Consider the following 22,020-nt stretch of genomic DNA (forward strand, 5'->3'; position numbering starts at 1 on the left):
AAAAAAAAAAGAAAAGAAAAAAAAAAAGAAAATCTGCTGTGAGATCGCATCTCCCAGGAATGTCAGAACCCACAAAGTCTCACCAACATGACTGCCTAAACATGAGCTGAACAAGGACAGCAGCGACAGACATGTCAGAGTTGCTGGGGAAAGTCCATGAGGCCTTGGCCCTACACACAGAACTAGAGGCAGCTAGGAACGCTGAGAGCAGGAGAAAGAGTCTCCCCTGAGGAAGGCCACGCCAGTCGGTTTCCCAATACCAAATGGTCAGCACCCCCAAAACGTGCATACAGATAACATTATACAGACCTAACAGGCTACATTTAGAAATATTCATGTGTATACATAAGAGTGTATGTAGCAACAATTAATGTAAAAAGAGATCATGAATTTGAAAGAGATCAAGGAGGGCTATAAGGGAGGCTTTAGAGGGAGGGAAAAGAAAGGAGAAATGATGCAATGATATCATCATCTTAAAAACAAAAGAAATAATTTTAAAAGACCCATTCTGCTGTCACAGGGCTCATGCTCCGGTGGGAAAGGCGGACAGTAAACAAACAGGAGAAAGGAAGTGCTGGCACTGAGGTAGCTTTCAGCGTTTAGGTGGGATGATCAGGAAAGGCTGCTCTCGGGAGATGGTGCATCCAAAGAGACCTTCATGAATAGATGGCCGACTATCGCAAAGATCCACACATAGAGGGTCTTTTATTTAGGACCAGATGCTGATGTTTGTCAGGGAAACTGTGGCCAGATAGGTATCAATTCTAGGCAGAAAATTAATAGAGTTTTGGGTGTGGTACAGTAGTATGTGGTAACCTTATGAAAAGAGTTGTTTCAGTAATATTTTCACATTCTTGTTTCATTTTTATCCCTATTTTTATTACACACACACACACACACACACACACACACCATGTTGGAGGAAGCTTTCATTCCTATGCTAATTCCTAATGTCCCACAGCCCTGGTCCTTAAAAGTCACAAGCAAATGACCTGGCAGGTTTACCTTTCCAACCAGCCAGTGCCCTGTGGTGTTTGCTGCAAAGTGCATCTATTTCACAATAGTCAGGAGTCTGTCTTCCAGATGAATCCTGGACTTCCTAATATTTACCGTCCCTCTTAGAATTTGGTGGGTGGTAATTACATCCCTGCTGATTACAGCTAGAGCCAGGAAGCAAGGAGATAAAAATACTCAAGACAACCTCAGCAAACAGGGCTCCTTGATCTATCAGATGTTCTGGGAACCTCTCAGCTGCACCCTCTTCTCTCTCTCGGGCCATTCTTTCTAAATCTAGAAGCTGAAGAGATTTCTCAAGTGATGCTCGTGACCATGTTTTCCTGGACTGCCGTGGCCACCGGAGAGCCATCACAAGAGCACAGTTGGGCTCCTCCATTCCTAATGCAACACGTTTCTATTTCTGCAATTTCCTATAATGAGTCTTCGGATGAAACCATATTTATACAAATGCATAATTAGTCAGCTGTTGAGACGGGAATCAGCGTATCTCCTAAGAAGACAGGAAAAGGAACTCTCAGAAAATTTTAATATCAGAAATGATGGGCGTACTGGTTATTATTTTGTACAGCTTTTTCAGAATTAGACCTATGTACCAGGAAGCCAGTGGATGTGTGAAGCTCATTACCACATAACATGCTGTCCTGTTGTAGCATACACAATGGGTCTCTAACCCTGTCACAGCTTGGCAGCTTCCCACAGGTGAGCAAGCAAAAGCTCAACGTCACTTTTTCTTAGTTATCCAGTGCAGAGACAGCATAGTATAGTGCAAATAGGACAATGCTGTTCTATGAATTTGCTATGGAATGGAATAATACCACTTTCCGTCCCAGCACTTGTTTTATGACTATAGCTTCACTTAGCCTCAGTTTTCCCATCTGTGAAAAGGAATGAAGACTTTTATAGACATAAAATCATTTAAATCAACTGTTGTAAAGTGCCTGCTTCGGTGAGTGCTTAATAGACTTTCTGTCACGGACTGGGGATTTTATGGGGTCCCTTGTTTTGTGGGACGATGGGTTTTGGCCAGGTGTGCATGGGATTCGACTTTGTCAAACAAACTCAACACGAGTGGTGTAAGGTCTGAGTGTATTTCTTTAAAATGACATGAGGCTCTTACAATCATTACAAAAGAGAGATGAAAAATCTGGCAGCTCAGTAGTCGAGGTACATCTGAGGCCATCTAAAACACACTAGATTTAAAACATCAGCCATCTCCTCTGGACTGGCACAACACCCCCAGGCTCCGAACATGTTTAGACCACATGGGCCCGGCCAGAGTCCCGGGAGGGGGGGGGCTGCGGGTGCTCTAGCCAAGAGAATAGAAGCTCGAAGTTCAAATCTTCAATGTTGAATGTTCGAATCTCAAATGCTCACTCTCTCGAATCTCAACTGATATTGTACCCCCTGGGGCCCAAGCGCTCTGGGCCCGGGGAGCTGCTAGTCTACTTAAGTTCTAGTTCTAGTCCGAGTGCTAGTGAGTCTGAATGTTGAATGCAGACTGTTGCTTCTAGAATGCTGAATGTTCTATGTTGTCTCTCTTTCTATAAGCTTTAATGCCCTACCCAAAATTGTTGGAGACAATTAGTTAGAATGGCTTAACATTCTAAGCCAGGGTTTAATGTCTTACCCACAATGTTAAAGACAATTAGTTTAGATGGCTTAACATTCTAAGCCAGGGTTTGACTAGGACGTTAGAACATTGGTGAAAGTCAGGGAACAATGTCCGAATTTTCTTTTTCTAACTGTTAAGAAATGATATCTTGGTGGGCCCCTAACACACAAGTACGAGGACATATCTGGGCTACCTCTGAGTTTGGGGTGTTAGGCAACAATACAGAGGCAAGAGACTGACTTTCCTTGAAGTTTATGCCTCAAATACCGCCGTCACACAAAGTGTGCATGACAACTTTCATCCCCCCTTTCTTATTACCCTAAGATCTAAAGTACTAAAAAAGCATTTGGAGAGGAGAATTTGAAAACAGTCAGAGCCCTGTACTGATTCAAGCTTCATGTTCCCATACCTCAAGCAAGAATCAGAAAACAATGGCCCAAGGGTGAAATCCAGTGTGCCAGCAGTATTTGTAACACTGACAAACTAAGAATGGTTTTTAAATATTTAGTCTGTTTTCCACTGCTGTTACAAGTACCTCAGATCGATCAATAATAAAAGGAAAAAGGGTCATTACGGCTCACAAGTTTGGAAGTTTCAGTCCTTGCTGATCTGTCCCTTGCTCTTACTTTTGGACTTGCTCTACCATGTCACGGTGGCGGGGTTAGTGGGGGAGGAATGCACGTAGTAGAGCAAACTGTTCATCACACACATCACAGCAGTCATGAAGCAAAGCAAGAAAGAGCGTTTAGTTTTCCTGACCCCTCGGTATTAGGCCCCGCCTGTCAGAGGCTCCACTACCTCTCAATGCACCACTAACTTAGGGTCTTTAGGCCATGGGTCTTTGGGAAATTCCCAAACTAAAACAGGGAATGAAGAGGTTCTTTGCCTCGGTGAGTATTCTGCCATTACTTATCAGAGTGATTATGGATAAATAGATTTATAAGCAATGTAGAAATGAGCCCATTAAGCACAATCTATTTCTAAGTTGCAATTAATGTTTCACATCTAATTTTGTCTCCCAGGCCTGTCAGAGAATTTGCCATGCCAAGAGGAGCCAACACTTTCTGCTACTGTATTAAAGCAAATGTGATCATCACTGGAGGTAAGAGGACAGCTCCCATCCTAGATTATTCTGGTTATCTCACAGGGTTCTCTTTGTGTTTTATAACCAGAAATCGCCGTCTAGAATAATTTAAGTGTTCTGTTCCATTCACTGCAGCTATTGGATACGATGTCATGCTTTAACAAAGCCTTCCTTCAGGGCTAGTAAGAAGCTTGGAGAAGAAGCTGCAACCACCACTTTTCTAAACCAGCATAATTTCTCAACTACATTCTAAACATTTGTTCTTACACCCACAGAGAAGATTAGCTCCTTACCCCTTGATAAGGATCAAGGAGACTTCTCTTTGCAAAAGATGGGGTCCACTGCAGAAAAACACAACTGGCCTAAAAGCAGACTTGTGGAGCCCAGTCCCAATGGATAGATCTACAAAGCACCCCCATACCTAAGCTCAGGGGACACTGAGGAAGGGGGCTGGAAAAGTTGTCAGAGCCAGAGGATCATCAGGGAGTTTGCTGGGAGATGCAGCTCACAGTAATGTCAGAAGCTGCACCTGACCGCCTATACAAGGACTGAACTGGGACAATAATAGACATGCCAAAGCAGACAGGGTGAAAGACCATGTCTTAGTCAGGGTTTCTATTCCTGCACAAACATCAAGACCAAAAATCAAGTTTGGGGAAAAGGATTTATTCAGTTTATACTCCCATGTTGCTGTTCATCACCAAAGGAAGTCAGGACTGAAACTCAAGCAGGTCAGGAAGCAGGAGCTGATGCAGAGGCCACGGAGGGGTGTTCCTTACTGGCTTGCTTCCCCTGGCTTGCTCAGCTTGCTTTCTTACAGAACCCAGGACTACCAGCCCAGGGATGGCACCACCCACAATGGGCCCTCCCACCCTTGATCACTAATTGAGAAAATGCCTTACAGCTGGATCTCATGGAGGCCTGTCCTCAAGGGAGGCTCCTTTCTCTGTGATAACTCCAGCTTGTGTCAAGTTGACACAAAACCAGCCAGTACAGACTACAAGACCTCAATCCTACACAAAGAACTACAAGCATCTAGAGAATGCTGAGAGTGGGAGAAATAGTCTTCTCTAGGGAAGAACATACCAACTGGTTGTCCAATACCAAATGGTCAGCTCCCAAAACATACATATATAAATAACATAATAACATTTTTCAGACTGAGCAGGATATATATTTGCATGTAATATATGTATGTATATACGTATGTATGTATGTATGCATGTAACAATTAATGAAAAGGAGAAACCATGAATTTGAAGAGAGTAAAGAGAGGTCTATGAGAGAGTTGGAGGGAACAAAATGAAGGGAGAAATAATATAATTTTATTATAATCTTAAAAATAAAAGAAAAATTCCTTTCTTAGCCCAAGCATATGTGAAGGGAATTTTCCCCTGCTTTACTGTTGTACTTCACAGTTTGCCTTTAGGACTTTAACTTTTCTAGGATTTTTTTTCCCCTACGTGAGACCATGAGCTCCCCAATTTGAAAGGAATCCTGGAGTTCCTGTCTATGATCAGAAAGGTCAAGAGTCAGTTGACAGAGATATTAGACAGTAGACAGGAGAGGCCAAGGCCAGGACCTTAAAGAATACCATCCTTCAAGGGATAAGGTAGAAGATGGGAATGGCCCTTTGCCAAGAGCAGGGGGAAGGATGGCAACATGGGAAACTCCATGGGAAGGTGGAGGATTGTCCTAACCTTTGGGCTCAGACTCCTGCTCGGCTCTACTGTGATGACTATGAGTCTGTGCTGTGGCGTCAGGCTGAGTGCATATCCACTACCAGGTTGTGCAGTGGGCAGACTATTTGCCCCTTTAAAGCTTCAATCTCATCTTCAGTGGAGTTAGCAATACTACTTGCTTATACAGTTAAGTATGAGAAAAGTGTGTGTGTCCCGGCAGTGGTGGCACACACCTTTAATCCCAGCACTTGGGAGGCAGATTTCTGAGTTTGAGGCTAACCTGGTCTACAGAGTGAGTTCCAGGACAGTCAGGGCTACACAGAGAAACCCTATCTCGAACACCCCCCGCCAAAAAAAAAGAAAGAAAAAAAAGAAAAAAAAGAGATGTGTCTTATGTGGTCGTGTCTTAGAATTAAGACAATGAGTGGATGCCTAGAGCTAATAGGTTCCCAATAAATGTTAGTTTTGGAGATGAGATGACTCAGTGAATAAGGACGCTCTGGGCCAAGCCTGACCACCTGAGTTCAATCCCAGAATACACATGGCAGAAGGAGAGAACTGACTCCCATAAGCTGACCTCTGACCTCCACACACATGTGCACTGTGATGCATGTGACCCCTCCATATTCACACTCAAAATAATTAAATAAATAAAGTGTATTTAAAAATAAATGTCAGCCCATCCATTTACAGTGTATAAGCAAGATCACTATGGTAGTGATCTATTGAGATAAGACTCCTGAGGCACCTGTATTGCTAAGAATAAACACCTCTACTCTTGATGGTGGAGTGTTTTACTGTGGGTGGGCTTTGAGGCTTCAGATGCCCAAGCCAGTCCTAGTGTCACTCTCTCTTCTTGCTGCCTGCTGACCCAGACATAGAACTCTCGGCTACCTCTCCAGCGCTATGTTTGCCCTGCACACTGCCATACTTCTTGGCCATGATAGCAATATATACTAAACCTCTAAACTGTAAGCGAGTCCCAATTAAATGTTTTCCTTTATAAGACTGGCCATGGTCATGATGTCCCTTTATAGAAGTAGAAACCCTAAGACATGCTTATTATTATTATTATTATTATTATTATTATTATTATTATTATTCCAGGGTGAGGTAATCTCTGAGAAGTTAAAGCTCATATTTTCAAGTACACTCTACACTTTATATTTGAATTTATATTCCACTTTTAGAGTTTCAAAATACTTTTTTGAAATTAGCTTATGTTTCAAATACTATTCTTAAAAATGGTTACCAAATATTACTGGATAGTCTATAGGAGGCTACAGCTTCAAATAGAACAAAGCTTTTTAAAAAATAGAATAAGACAACCTTCAACTAAAGGGATGGAGAGAAGAAAGGAGGGCAGGCGGGGAAGATGTCTGCAGACCAGTGTGCAGACCCGAAGCATACTGCCTAGCTCTTAGTGCAATTTCAAGAACACATGAGCATCTGAATCCCTCATAGTCTCATTACACTGGCCATTAAAGGAAACTCTGCCAAAAGGCTACATCATATACAGGAACAAGTGTTAGAGCTTGGTACTTCCTATAGAAAGAAAATCACCTCATGATTTCTTGACCCCTGTGAGCCTCTTCCTAAGTTGACAACTGTCTTCACTTATCTTTTCTTGTTAGAAATGGGTACAGAGGTACAGTCCCAAGCCTAGACTACAAGTCAGAAGGAAGTGGAGGGGGCTCCAGCGATGCAGCGAGTGATCTGCTAGATGAAGCACTGAGCACACCATGCTAATCACCATTCATTAACGTGACTTCAGGATTCCCTGAAGCAATCAATTTAAAAGGAGGGGAGGTTTCTTTCAGCTTACACTTTCAGAAGCTTTAATCCTTTGTGATTGGGCCCTGTTACTATGGGGCCTATAGAGAGGCGGGTCATCATGGCCAGAAAACATGGCAGAAGTGTTCTGTTTACCTTATGGCATCTAGCAAGTAGAGAGAGAGAGAGAGAGACAGACAGGAAGTTCTCTATAAGTTTCACCAGTTCTCAATACCAGTTCAAACAGGGCTCAATGGGGAACATTCCAGATCCGAACTATAGCAATGTCTAAGAATCAAACGGCAATAGATTCTGCCCCATCAGGGCATGTCTGCAATCAGATAAAAATAGTAGCTTAGCACCCTATTCAGAACCAATCCTTTGAGTAAGCAGTATTTACGTGGCTGGCCAAAGGATTCTAAACATGAAGAACATATTCATCTTAACTACCTTTCCATTTCTCACACACACAAAAAGCAAAACTTTATGGGTATCAGTTTTAGAATTCTTTGTAAGCATAGTTTTGTAATCAATTCCAAGGGAAAATGTTGTGCAGAAGTTCCGGGAATGACTTTACTGTTTGTAGACAAAGGCGTTCATACCATTAACCTCAGTGTTAACCATAGTACGAACTCCTCAAGTTCAGCTTATAAATACCATAAATTATGGGGTTTTGAGCTCTCACGAAAGCAATCTAATGTTGAACAGAATGACCAACAAGCAGCTAGTACTTCCCAGCATGCTTGAGTTACCAATTTCCCCCAGATGTGAAGGCTCTGTTGGTAGAAAACACAAACATCCCCTCCCTGGGACAATACTCTTGTTGATTAGTGACTCAGCCATGTGCCTCTGAACTGCATGCGCTGCTGACTACAGATGTACAAGTGCTGTTCTGCTCAGCACAGCTGCCTGTGTAAGTGTACTAGGATCCTTGATGAGCTTGGTAAAAACAGGAGCTCTTCAGGAAACAAACAAACAACACACAAAACAAATAAATGCTCACCAAGACAGAGTACTTACAAACAACAAAAATAAGTAAGTATAAAACTAAGTTTCCAAACGTTATTTGTTGACCATCACATGTTTTAAAAAGTCAATATTGTTTTCGTTTATCACTTCAAGAATTAGGGACCTCATTTGGAATGTTCTGAACATTAAAAACCCTGGCTTTCTACCTCTGATAACTTAGGAGCACTGTGTTCATTTTTTTCATGTTATATTCAAGTATCTTTATGTAACTGTTAATGATGAGGCACTCTGGACCATCAGACTATGTTAGGGACATCAGACTGTGTTCTTAACCCTCACAAATTCAAAATCTAATAACGGAAATAAGACAAGTCTAGACAGCGCTAATGCAAGGCAGAGCCTGAGTCAACGGATGAAGACGATGATGCAAGATATAACTGAAGCATGGCATATCTCGAGAGCTCCATATCCTGTGGCCTCAAGCGGCCTTTCCAATCATTCTGGTGGCACCACACATACCCAGCATCCAGCAGTAGGCCTTCTCTGGGGGTAGACAAGGGAAGACGGTTTCCTCCACAGTGCATACAGGCAAAACCCTGGTCAAGAGGCTGTCATGAAAAGAATCAAATATGTTCTAGTATGATCAGTGAGCAACAGCTACTTTTTACTGTGCACAATCTTTTGAATTGTCATAGTTAAAAAAGACTCTAATAGTAGAAATTGCAAATTCTCAGTAACTGTAAACATCCCTTCCCCTGGTGTAATACTCTTGTTGATTAGTGACTCAGCCTAGAGCCTTGCTTCATGTACAGGATACGCTGCTGGGGACTCAAGCCAAAGTCCCCTGCTATATTCTTCCTCGCATGGTACACAAGCTGTAGACTTTGCCTCACTTCCCCTGGTAGTAGGTAACACCTACTGCAGGGATGCTGCAGTTGATGTTATCAATACTTGTGAACCTGAGGGACAAATCTTGGAACATGCCTAGTAATATCATACTTCTTGGCTGTTGCTAGTGAAAAGCAATGAGGGTGAGACAAAACTGTGTTACTGGAATCATTGCTTTGAAGCATGTAACTGAATCCCCCAAGGCTTCTTTGTTGCTATAACAATGTGAGCTTGCTCTCTACCATCACTGAAGTAACCTTGCCTTCCCTGAGCTAAAATGGAGCAGGACAGAATCCTTTTTTTAATTTTATTTTTATTTTTAATTTCACAGAGCTTTATTGGGTAGGACAGAGGGTCACAAATCTGCCTGCTCACCCCCAAACATTTAAACTGTTATTGCTCTGAGATCCCTGGTGATCTCTTTCATGATCTCCATTGAAGTCTGAAGAGAGTATATAACCAGGAAAGCTCAAAACTTAAACATGGGCAGTATTATTTACAATTCGCCTTTACACTGGAGATGAAAATCACACTGGAATTTATCACTAAAGCCAAATTTATTTTTTCCTTCTTAAATGTCTTTGCTACATGGTTTCACTGACAGAATCTTGAAAGATCATCATTTTATACATGAGGAAATGAAAGCCCCTGTAAAGAAAATAATTTGCCACAAGCCCTACAGTTAGTCAGCTGGTAAAGTTAAGATTGAGTCAACTATCTTTGCCCTCAGCCTGGTTCTCACCTTTCTGAACTCCTGTGATGTTGAACACCAGAGCACTCTCCCACATCATCCTCTGTGATCTGGATCATTGTGATGTTGTATACCAGGGTGTTCTCCCACATTGTCCTCTGTGATCTGATCATTTCATCAAAAGTGATGCTCTGGGACTGAGTGACAGCAGAGATGAGTTTGCTAAAAGAAAGAAAAGCCTGTCTTTGATGAGTAGCTTTGTTTAAATCCTCACCTAGGAAAGGGAGAGAGAAAAAAAAAAAAAGAGGGTGAATGAGTTAAATGGAAAATAACACAAAAGGGAACTAACTCCTTATGGATTATAATTTATGATATAAATGGTAAAAATAATACATTTTATTTTATATAATTATTTGATTATTCATATTTTAATTTGTCTATGAATACTTTATCTCTAAATATGTCACTCTTGCCTTGTGGCTATAGTAGATTATAAACACTTCAAATCAAGTCTCATACTTCAGACGTCTGTGTGGAAGCTTCTCCCGCTGCCTCCCCCAACATTGTACAAACCAGGGACTTAAAGCAGTCAGGATCTGTTCACTTAGACATGCATAAGCTCATCTATTCTCACAAAACAACCATGGTATGTGTTAATTGCACTGGAAAAACAAGATCCTCGGAGAGCTAATAAATGATACATTAGATTGCACATTAAAACTTACTTAACAAGCAGAAATCATGCACGTGTTGTTTCCCAAGCATCACCACAAGGGACTGATCCAATGCTCGTCATATAAACAACAAACAGCCACATTCACAGGGTTAGTGCTGCGGAAGGCTGAAGCCCAGACAGCGTGGGAATGAAACTTCCTAACTCCAACAGGAATCAGGAAGGGAAGGGAGCACTAGAGGGAGCACCAGAGGGAGCACTAGAGAGGAAGCGTCACACCTCCATTCAAAAGCACTTGTTTTTCCTAAAAGGTAGACTTTGGGTCGGATGGCTCATTAGGTAAAGGCTCTTGCCTCTAATCTTGCCAAACCTGAGTTCTACTCCTGAGATGCACATAATAGCAGAAGAGGACCAATGCTTACAAGTTGTCCTTAGACCTCAACATATGAACGAACCATAGCACACAAATGCTCTCTACCCCACTTACATGCATGTGCACACAAAATAAATAAGTAAAAAATATTATCACTTTAAGTAGATTTTAGGGAAGAATAATATGTAGATTTTATGTACCCTTAAGATCCAGCAAATTTCTATGTGAGTAGAAATTTCTCAATAAAGATTGACTTTTTTTTTGCTCTTAATACTTAAATTTAAGAATTTCCTGTTTATCTGCCTTCTACATACTGTGTTGATGTATGAATAAGACTGATCTGCCATAACAATACCATGGATTATGTAGCCTAAACAACAAAATTTTATTATCTTTTAGTTCTGGAGGCATTCGGTCCAAGATCAAAGCATCAACATGGTCACCTCCTAATAAGAACCATCTCTGTGGTGTATATATAAGTGGCCTCCTCGTGTGGTGGTGAGATGAGAAGCAAGCTGTCTACTTCTTATGAGGACCTCATCTTGATGGCCTTACTTGAAGCTAGCTTCCCTCAAACACCCCCACATTGATGGTTACGGCTTCAACATGGATTTTTTAGAGGGCACAGTTTGGCCCATAGCCAATAAACATCTGAGTCTTGGTTTTTTCAGCCTTCTTCACATGCTACTCCAAGACCTAAGTGCCTAGATAAAAACAGTTGACCTTCACAAAAGGACTAGATGAAAAAAAGAGCAAAGGTTCCATTGCGAGTCCAACATGTGTTCTCTTGACCACCATCCTTGGGCACTTGACACTTAACCTTCAAGTTGTGACTTCTCCAAGCAACCCAGTAAAAGCTCAAATAATGACTTAACGAGCTCTTTCTGTGTGTTACCTGGTAGCATACCAATGAATGCTAGGAGAGAGGGCTGTCTCGAAGAGGATCCTAGTAGATTATTGTAAATAAATAATAACTAATGACTATGTAGCGGGATGGTACATTGACATGACAGTTCTTTTGTAAAGTGTGGAGGTATTCTGGTATATTCTTGAAGAATTGGATGAGAAGAGAATGAAAAGGGTAGAGAAAATATTACAATTCTTTTTCTTGGGTCCCAACAAAACAAGTGAGATCACTGGAGCATCTTTATCTATTACATTTGGCTAACCTATGAATATCTAGCTTCCAAGTTCCCCAGTTGTCCCCCATAGCTAGCTGGCTCATTCAGCATGGGTATATACTATTGAACAAAAAGTATCTAGCAAGTCAGTCCTGTGGGTGGCCAAGTGCATGCCAACAGATAAAGTAAAATAGATGCCTGAATTTTAGGATTTATATATCACTGCCCCTTGGTTATGAGAGTCTGACTAGACTAGAACAACGTAGAAAGGGGAGGGTGGTACCCAAAGGCTCTCCTCTGAGTTATTCAAGCACACCCTGAGGCAGGTGTGTACATACACTATGAAAACCCTCAAGCACACACTTATGGGTGACACACACACACGTGCACATGCATGCAGAAACTGGTTAGTTTTGCTCCACATGCAAGACTTCTCTCCCTGGGCAACTCACTGGCTTCCTTGCAGGTGGGGGGTCAGGTACTAACTTTCAGTGAATAAACACCAGAGTTCAGATTTTATATGACGAAGAAGAAAGATATTTTCATTGCCTGTGTCATATTATTTTGGAATTTATTTGTTTTAAATGGCCTTTATTATGTGCACAAATGCATAGCTATAACTTATTTATGTTTTTAAAAAGAGTAAGATGTGTAATGATTTTTAAAATATAGATTTTTTGAGATATTGGATTTTCTATTTCACGAATAACTCATTAAATATCATCCTGGAAGCTGAATGATAAAAGTATTATGGAATTTCAAGACAATATTCTTGAAGTTGTATAATCTAATATCCTTATATTGTAAGAATTCCTAAGGATTCAATGATTTAAAGTATTAAATTATTCAGTTTAGTGATTTAGACATGATGTGTTCAGTATAATATAACAGAAAGTGGGATGAAGGAGTTGGGGGATGGCTTCATGAAAGAGCACTTGCTAAGAAGCACAGTGACCTGAGTTTGCTTGTCAGCATTCATGTTTTATTTTAGATGCAGTAAAGTTGTTTTTACTTTAATTCACAGCATCCACACGCTGGTCAGACCACAAAACTACTGGCCTTTTGTTGTGGTAGAAGCATTTTGGAAAACAACTTGGCAGTGCATTTTAAAGTCATAAACATGATTTAACATAATGTTTCTACTTTTGAAAACTTACTGTTGGCAACTAATGTAAGAAACAAAGGTGAACACACAGATGGGTTGTTTGCTGTTGCTGGTGTTGTTTACAGCATTACTGAATAAAGTAAAAGGGAAAACCCAGAACCAGAGAACTATACATCATAGATGATGGCTAAGAGATTATGAACTTTCAAGAGAAAGTTATTTAACTATAAAAATAAAAAAAGTACAGCTTTTCCATCACTGATAGCAACATGGACAAACTTGTGTATGTCATGCTAATGAAAGAGGGCAAAGGCAGGAAGACAAATACTACATTTTCATGGGAAATTCAGAGCCTGGCAAGGGTGGAGGGGAGGAAGGATAGGATCAGGTGGTTGATGGTTGCAGGCACACAGCTGGGCACAGAAAATGCCTTCCAACATTCTGTCGCACAGAAGCATAACTATAGCTGAGGGCTATTAAGTGACTATTTCAACATTAGACAGGATTTTTAAATGAAAGCAGTTAAATGAGTATTTCACAGCAGACAGGATTTTAAAATGTTCCCAACAAAGAGAGAGACATATCTGTGATAAAAGATATGATTCTGATCTAACCATCATATCCTGTATGTGAATGTTGAACTGTTATAACACACACACACACACACACACACACACACACACACACACACACACACACACACGAATAAACTGCAAACACTGTTAACAATGACTTCCTTTAGGGAATAGAACTAGAAATTGGGGCTTGAGAGGGCAAGCTGAAAGAAGACCTTTTTGTTTTTTTTCAACAATGCCAGCCTAAAATAATAATATATATATTATTTTGCTATGTAACTCAGATGATGTAACAATTAAAAGACAAAAAACTATGCTATCATAGTAATGGCATATAAATGGCTTGGGCTTGTGGCCCTGTAGGAAGAAGGAAAATGGAAAAATAATAGGCAGATGATTTGCCCCTGTTTGGAGAGTGTGAGGAGTTTGCCTCTTCCCTTGGTTTTTTTTATTATTATAATGTTTGCATAATTTAAGGCTGTAAAAACAAAAGACCAGCTGCCTGAAATATGTTTTGGAAGTAAATAAAGTATAAATAATGTATTCATGCATGACAGAGTGGAGAAGTATTGAATCAAGAAAAGTACTCATGAAATATTGATGGAAGTTCGCATTTGTATGTGAACATATGATGATCAAAGACAGAACCACAAGAAGGCTAAGGCCTCACAAACCACTCAGAGAAGGAAGCCTCAGGGGACATGTGGGTTGTGGTTGGCTAGGAAAATAGATCTGACTGAATGGGAGATGCCTTTTGTGGTGTCAAATTTTAATTGTCACCTTGCCACAACCTAGAATCACCAGGAAGGAAGATCTCGGGGAGGGGTTGCCTAGTTCCACTTGGCCTGTGAGCACACCTATAAGGATTGTCTTGGTTGCAGTGGTTGATGTGGAAAAGCCCAGCCTGAAAGTGACCACAGCACGTCCCATGGTGGAAGAGTAGGGAAAGCTAGATGAGCTGTAAGCACTCATTCATTTCTTTCTGCTCTTGACTATGGGTGTCGGGACTAGCTGTTTTAGACTCCTTCTGCCTTTATGCCCCTGCTCTGATGGATCAAACCTGAAACTGTCACTTAAGATGAACCCGTTCTCCCCTAAGTTGCTTTGGCCAAGGTGTCTCATTGCAGCCACAAAAATGAAGTGGGGACACTTTTGAACCTTGGAGAATACAAAGCCTCTGTCCCTGTCGTCCTTTTAGGAGATGATAAAGTCCTCCGGCTGTGGCACCCCAATATCAGCACTAAGCCAGTTGGGAAGCTGGTGGGGCACATGTTCAGCATCACAGAGATCGTAAGCAATGAGAAGGAGCAGCACATCATCAGCTTGTCCTCTGCAAAGGTAACAAGGAAAAAATAATGGAATCAAAATGAATCTCTGTTCTTAAGGTCAACTACATGGAGGCCTAGCATAATTATACATACACACATATGTGCATACACAGACATATACATGCATACATACACATACACATGCATGCATACATACACATACACATGCATGCATACATACACATACACATGCATGTATACATTACAAACATGGACACATGTATGCATACATACATACATACATACACACATACACACATGCATACATACATAATTTTTTCCTCTGGAGGAACTGATGGCTGCTGAGGAAAACGATGTCAGCATAAAGAAGTACAGCCACTGTACTGTTTCTGGAGAGGACATGTTTAAAGACAGGTATAACCTTCATATTGTAAAGAAAAGATAGTATTCTCCTCTGTAGTCAAACACCAGAGGCTCCATTTCTAGATCAGTTTGTCATCATTAAGGACAGGAAAAAAACCAAGGACTTCTGTGTTTTTCTTTGTTATGAATCTGACTTAAATGTCCTGTTTAAAGTAATTCAGAAAGAAAAAAAATATAAATGTGAGAAATGAGACTATTGAATATTTATAAAATATATTTGTAAAATATATTTGCTTGACTATATACAATCTATTTAAAAGTTTTAGGAAGAATAAGTTCAATGAGTGTGACTAGTTCTAATAGCAATTACAATTTGTTTTTTCTGAGAGAGCTAGATTTACATGATTTCTACTCTTCTCCACCCCCACAACTCCTCCCATTGAGCAACACTCCCTCTCAAATTCATTATTTTGCTACATGTATTTACACATGTATATGTACAACCTGCTGAGTCCTTTTATCGTTGCTCCCATGTGTGTGTGATTAGGACTGATCGCTTGGGATTGGATAACTTACCAGGTCTCAGCCCTGAAGAAGACTGTGTCTCCCCCTCTCTCAGCAGGCATTAACTGGCTTTAGCTCTTCACCCAGGGATGTGGCCCTGTGAGATTTTTCTCCATCCAAATTGGCTTGACAACTAGCGTTGTCACAGTGCAGGTCTCGTTTAAGTGACCGCATTGTTGGGATTTCACGGTTACAGCTCCTTGACATATGTAAAAGACACTATCTTGCAGAAGAGACTAGTGCTCTGACTCTGATAATCTTTCTGCCTCTCTCTTCCAGGCTTCCTCAGTCTCGAGTATGGGTTGTATTGTAGTTGGGTCAATTGATGTTGGATACCCATGGCCTGTTCTCTGTATTGTGATGAGTTGTGAATTTCTGTAGTAGTTTCCATTTGGTGTAAAAAGAAGTTTATAGATGTTATAAATTATACTGAGTTGAATCCTCAGAACCCATGGAAAAGCCAGCTATGTAGCATGAGCATCTGTAACTCCAATGTTCATGCAAGAGACAGGAGAGTTTTTGGAAGCACACAGGCCAGCTACCCTGGTTTATGCAGTAGTGAACCATACCTTGTTGCAAACATGGAGAAAAGTGAAACTAACACGCAAGGCTGTCTTCTGACCTCTGCACCCATGCCATGCACACATTCCAAACACACATACATACATACATATGAACATGCATCATACACATGCATCATGCATATATCATGCATATATATACAAGATAAATAGATATTAATGGATATGAGTGCTTATGAATAAATATGAATTTGAGTATTAATGAATAAAATACATAATGAAGCTCCACTGAGACACATTTATTTAAGAGCATACATCAGAAAGATAACAAGATTTCCCTACATGGGAATATTACCCTGTAAAAGATGCCATTCGTTAAATTAATCTACATATTAGTGATTTGGAGTGTTTAAGCAGCCATTTGTCAAGTTTGGAGTTAGCATAAAAATTCTGATACACAAGAATTTTCTAGAGGAATTGAGCTGGAACCGACCTGTAAGCCTGCTCGTTGAAAACTAACTCTCATAGTATCTGGAAGTGTTATGCAAGCTACCAGGGGAGAAAGGCAATCAGTAGCTCTACTAAGCTGAAAAGGCCTCTGGACACAGCAGTCATGAGCCTGGCAAGATACAGTCGCTGATTCGATAGTGGCACTGACATCTTGGAGGTAATCACCAGTGCGAATTGGACTTAAGGCCCATGGAGTAAGAGGGGATTCACGCCTGGTACTGTGAACCTAGCTTGCTAAGTGTGGCTGGTGAGGTCATGGGATTTAGAAGGGAACTTAGTGCTGTCATTTCTGTGGAAGATATAATTATGAGATGACAATCAGCTACGAAAACATATGATAAAGCTACAATAAATAAGAGAACGGTAGAATATGCAAGAAGAGTTAGGTCTACAGAACAAAAGAGATAATGCAAGGACTAGTGTGTCTGTGTGTGGGGGTGGGTGTGTGGGTGTGTGGGTGTGTGGGTGTGTGATCTTATATGATGAGATTAACACTTAAAATTTAAGAATAAATCATAATTAACATAATACAAGTTAGAAGACAAAAAACTAAGCATATATATAGTCAGATCACCATTGGATGATATGCAACAAGATACATTCCTCATAAGTTAAAGATAACACATAGAACTTCCTCAGACTTTCAGAAGGAAATATAGGTGAATATTCATATAGCTTCCAAATAATTCCTAAGCACCTATGGGTCACTGGATTATAAGTATAACTATATCAAAATCCAAGCAATCTGCTGTGTAATCTTGATATGTATCATTTATTCAGTGATACCAAATACCTGGGGTAGTGCAACTCTTTTGATTACAACCTTACAGGGCTGAGGCTCTATATTAAAATGAGTGCCTAGCAACCCTATCACCACACACGTGTGCACACATACACAGACACACACACACACATACACACACACACGATTATCACAAGTTGTACATGTGAGGGGAAATGGGATCTAGGCACTAAGTTGCCCAGGTCACATTTGTCATCTTGTGGTGACATGTCATGAATTGTGAGTCTGCTTCTCTGACTGTCACTTTGTTCTCACAAAGCAAAAGTCAGACAGCAGAGAGAGGCAGAATGCAATAAAAATGATGGAAACTGGGAAAAGGAGTTTAAGCAAGCAAACAAATAAAACTTTGACAAATAAGTGGAACATCGAAGGGGAAAGAGGGCAGAGGTTTGAACTCACAGGTTTATGTGGTGCTTGTAGATATCACAGAGAAGCAACTTGAAAGGAAGCAAATGGGATAAATACAGCAGCCTCACTTAGCTCTACATATGAAAACATTAGTATTAGTACACATATGATCATACTCGATCTAACCTGAGATCTAACCACACCTCCTCCCTCCTAGCTTTATGTCTTTTTTTTCTCTTCTCTCTGTCTCTCTGTCTGTCTGTGTGTGTCTCTGTCTGTCTGTCTCTCCCTTTCTTTTTGTAATAACTTACCAGGGGCTACACCCTTAAAGACGCTCCTTCTCTGAGTAGCTATCAATTGTCAGATTCTCAGATAAGAGTGGGGACTTTGAGCCCTTCCCCAGTGTATTTGGCATTGAAAAGATGTATGTGTAAATGTGTATGCTGTTGTCACCTCATGGTTTTCCTTGCCAGTCATCACACGAAGGATGACTGTGAGAACAAGATAATACAATTAGCAAATCCAGTTCCACATTGCTAAGAGGTTTGGGGTTTTTGTTGTTTGTTGTTGTTGTTGTTTTGGTAGCAACTCAATAGGCAATTTTGCCTTGAATTCCCTATAAAGACCATGTCAAGAACCTGCCATCCATTTGTAGTACTGTTGTACAGAATCCATTTGTACTTCAGTCATACATACCCAAATTCTCAAATGAATCATCTGGCCATGATGATGTCTCTCAAAGGGTCTCGCCGCCTCACACATTTCCAGACTCCTCACAATGTAAAATCGTGTAATCCGCTGAGTCAACCCAATTTGACTCAGTAATTAACCTCGTGTGGCCACTGAGTAACATTTAGAAAGGCAGGTCAAATTCCAGAGTCCCTAGATATATGATAGACTAATCTGTTCCTAAGTTGCTCACTCCATCTAAATGACATCGTGGCTCTGAAGATGGGCTCTAATGATGAGGTTCGCACTGTGTCACGATGCTCATGTTTCCATTCAGAGTCCTTACGGTGCGACATGGTGACCCATCTTCCTGTTATCTGTCTGCGCTCTGCTGTGATATTAATAGCACTGCCATTGCTCATTGTATTTGAGAAGCCCCCCTTCTGGTTTCTCAGTCACTGTGTGTGCATGAATTCCGAGTGACTTGTTAATGTTGCGCCTCTGTTGGATTGGAATGTTGTACTCTTTTTTTAATGAATCTGAGATCGGTTCCTAACACTCAGGTATTTCACTCTGCTTACTCTATAACAAACACTCATCAAGGGGGAAAACAGAGTTATTAATGCCTTTGATTAATAGCAACTGATGTGAAGCTTGCCAGAAGAAAAGCCTGCAGCCACGGCTGGACCTGAACATACATCCTTTGGAGTACACAGTGCTTAGTTTTTCAGACTCCCTTTATCATTACTTAGTTGTTTCTTACAGAGGGCTGCAGGCAAAGCCTTTCTCTCATGCTTTTCTGTGATGTTTTGTGGCTAGTGATTTTCAGTCCCCTTACCCCTTTATTCTCAAAGTTTAATCAGTTTCATAATTCAGTGTTTTTCCAATGCTGAAGTAATATCTTTTTTAAAATTATTGCATTCCCAATTTGTTTGGAAAATCAGCAGTTTTTACTCTTACTGCTACCAGACCATGAGTAAATTTTTTTTTGTAATTTATGTTCACTTGTACATATGCAAGTTTTAACCATGACTTGTAAATACTCCATTCTGTCACCCCAAGATTTGCTTAGTGAAAATGAGACTCTTCTATGCTTGTCCCTTAAGCCGATTCAGAGTCTTTCTGAAATGGTTTGGTTTTATTTTCTTCCTAAGAGTGTTCAGGGCTGACGGGGCTCCAGGTCGGCTCTCCCAAGCTTTGGCACCAGCATCTTCCCTAGAACACTGCCACCCTCTGCTTGCAGCTGTTGACGGATCACAACAGGCAGCCACAACCTCATCTGTACTAGAACTCTCCAAGGCACTAGCATACTACCAACATCCAAGAATGGCATCTTCATGCATCTCTCTTACTGGATTTCTTTCTCGTTCGTTCCGTTTCTGTCCCCACTCAGGTTCCATATCTTCAGACAGCCTCCCTTCTGTTCCTTTCTCAGATGCTGACCTCCCTTAACAGTTCTTGCTCCTCCTTCACGATACCCTTTCTAGTCTTATGACCTACATACCCACATAAACACACCCTCTCAATTTAAAGTCTAGTTTCATTACAAGAGAAAATACAGAGTAGGGGTTTTTTTTCTTTTTCAATCTACCTTATTTCACTTAGCGTGATTTCCAGTTGCATCAGTTTTCTTGGGACTGTCGTAACTTCATTGTTCTTGATGGTTGTATGACATTCTATTCTGTGTGTGCATCGTATTTTCCTTATCCGTTCATCTCTTACTAGACATCTAAACTAGTTCTGTTGTCTGAGTATTGGGAGTAAGTGAGGGGAAAAAAAAATCCAGTGACTAGATACATACTTTTAAGCAATGGTTTGTAGTCAGTGATTCCGTGTTAATGTGGGAACCAAGAACCAAGGTGAATCAGAGCATCTGTGTGCTCACATTGTAAATCACTTCTCACTGTATGTTTGTAAGAACATAGTTCACTTTAAAGACTTAACGGTGAGCATAACAATGCGTACAGACTCTTCTGATTTCCCAGGTCTTCCGAGTGTGGGATATACAGACTCTGTCGGTACTGCAAGTCTTCCATGACAGCCAAGGCGGGCCAGGAGACATGCAGATTTACTCTATGGTATACGATGCCAACCATGGCATGCTCATTACAGGTATGTGTGCCTGATAAGCTAATTTCATGTCTTTTACATTTTTTTAAAAGAGAGAACTCTTGAACTCCTACTATGAAAACTCGCACAAAGAAAAAGAAATGACTAACCATGCTTAGTGACAATATAAATATTTCAATTTCTTTAAATATTTCAATTGATGAACCTCAGCTTTATGAAAATACTGAGCCAGTTCTATAAGATGGTGACCTAGGACTACATGGCCCAGGTGAAGCAGAAAGGGGTGAGGGAGCTGTTGCTATGTCTAAGGCTCTGGTTTGACTCTTGGGTCCAGCGAATGAGTACTTTCATAGAGTGATGATCCTCGCATATACCAACATGAGCTTGTTTTCTGAAGCAAGACAGTTCTGGTAAGGAATTGGCCACTCTGCAAGTTGGATAAAAACTTCCTCAACTGCCTTTGCTTCCAGATAAAGAGCAATGGGGGTTGGGAGAAGTGGGCAGAATCCAGGAAAATGAGTTCTGAATACAATGCATTAACTGGTAAATTGTTTTATGTTTTTTTTTTTGTTTGTTTGGGTTTAGTTCTTTTTTTCAACAGATACCCTGAAAAGACAAAGAACCTGTTAGACATTTTGCTTGGCTACTGTTCATATGCACAGCCGTCAGCTTTTAGAAGGAAGATGGCTATATTAATAGCAGCTCTACCCTCTGGAACACTAAGCCAAAATTGCTTTCCCCAACCATATTGCCACTGACCACCTGCTCTGAGTTCCTGGGGGATTAATTAAGGCAGGGAAATGATTGGTGCTTTCTCTGTTGGGGAACGTAATTATTTTTAATTTCGTGTTGTTTATTTTTCCTGGGTTAGAAGTGAACCATCACTTCATGCTCAATAGATAATTTCCCAGCCTGTAAAACAGAACTTCGTTCCAGTTGTGAATGCCTCTTCTTATTTGACCTCCTCTAAAATGAACAGAGTCATGGCTATACTCAAATGTCACCACTGAGCATGGACACTTGCCCACCTGATTACTGGGTTTAGCATTTCCATCCCGATTGTCATCAGAGTAATGAAGGGTTCAAATCCCAAGACAGAGAAGACAATGCAGAGTAGAAAAGCCATAAATGCTTTCCACTTTTGTGTACTTTGGGTGGTACTCTAATTTGCAAAAAAAGCACCGAGGTCTGGGTATTTCCTGACCCTTAAAAGGACAGCCATCAGCTTGACACCAGGATTACATCAAGCATATTAATCTGTACATAGCTTCAAGTGACATCGTGTAGAGTAGCTTTCTGAACCATGGGAACAACAGTATTG

General features: G+C 40.7%; 1 protein-coding gene across 1 annotated transcript in view; it reads left to right on the top strand.

Moving 5' to 3' along the window:
* Wdr64 (WD repeat domain 64) overlaps positions 1 to 22,020 on the top strand; it is a 126,840-nt gene that overhangs the window by 47,151 nt on the left and 57,669 nt on the right. Inside the window, exons 9-11 of the mRNA XM_031390517.1 lie at positions 3,652 to 3,731; positions 14,762 to 14,901; positions 20,615 to 20,741. Coding sequence (XP_031246377.1) covers positions 3,652 to 3,731; positions 14,762 to 14,901; positions 20,615 to 20,741 — 347 coding nt within the window. The remainder of the gene's footprint in view (positions 1 to 3,651; positions 3,732 to 14,761; positions 14,902 to 20,614; positions 20,742 to 22,020) is intronic.

This window comes from Mastomys coucha, unplaced genomic scaffold (genome assembly GCF_008632895.1).
Source record: "Mastomys coucha isolate ucsf_1 unplaced genomic scaffold, UCSF_Mcou_1 pScaffold1, whole genome shotgun sequence".
Lineage (NCBI taxonomy): Eukaryota > Metazoa > Chordata > Mammalia > Rodentia > Muridae > Mastomys > Mastomys coucha.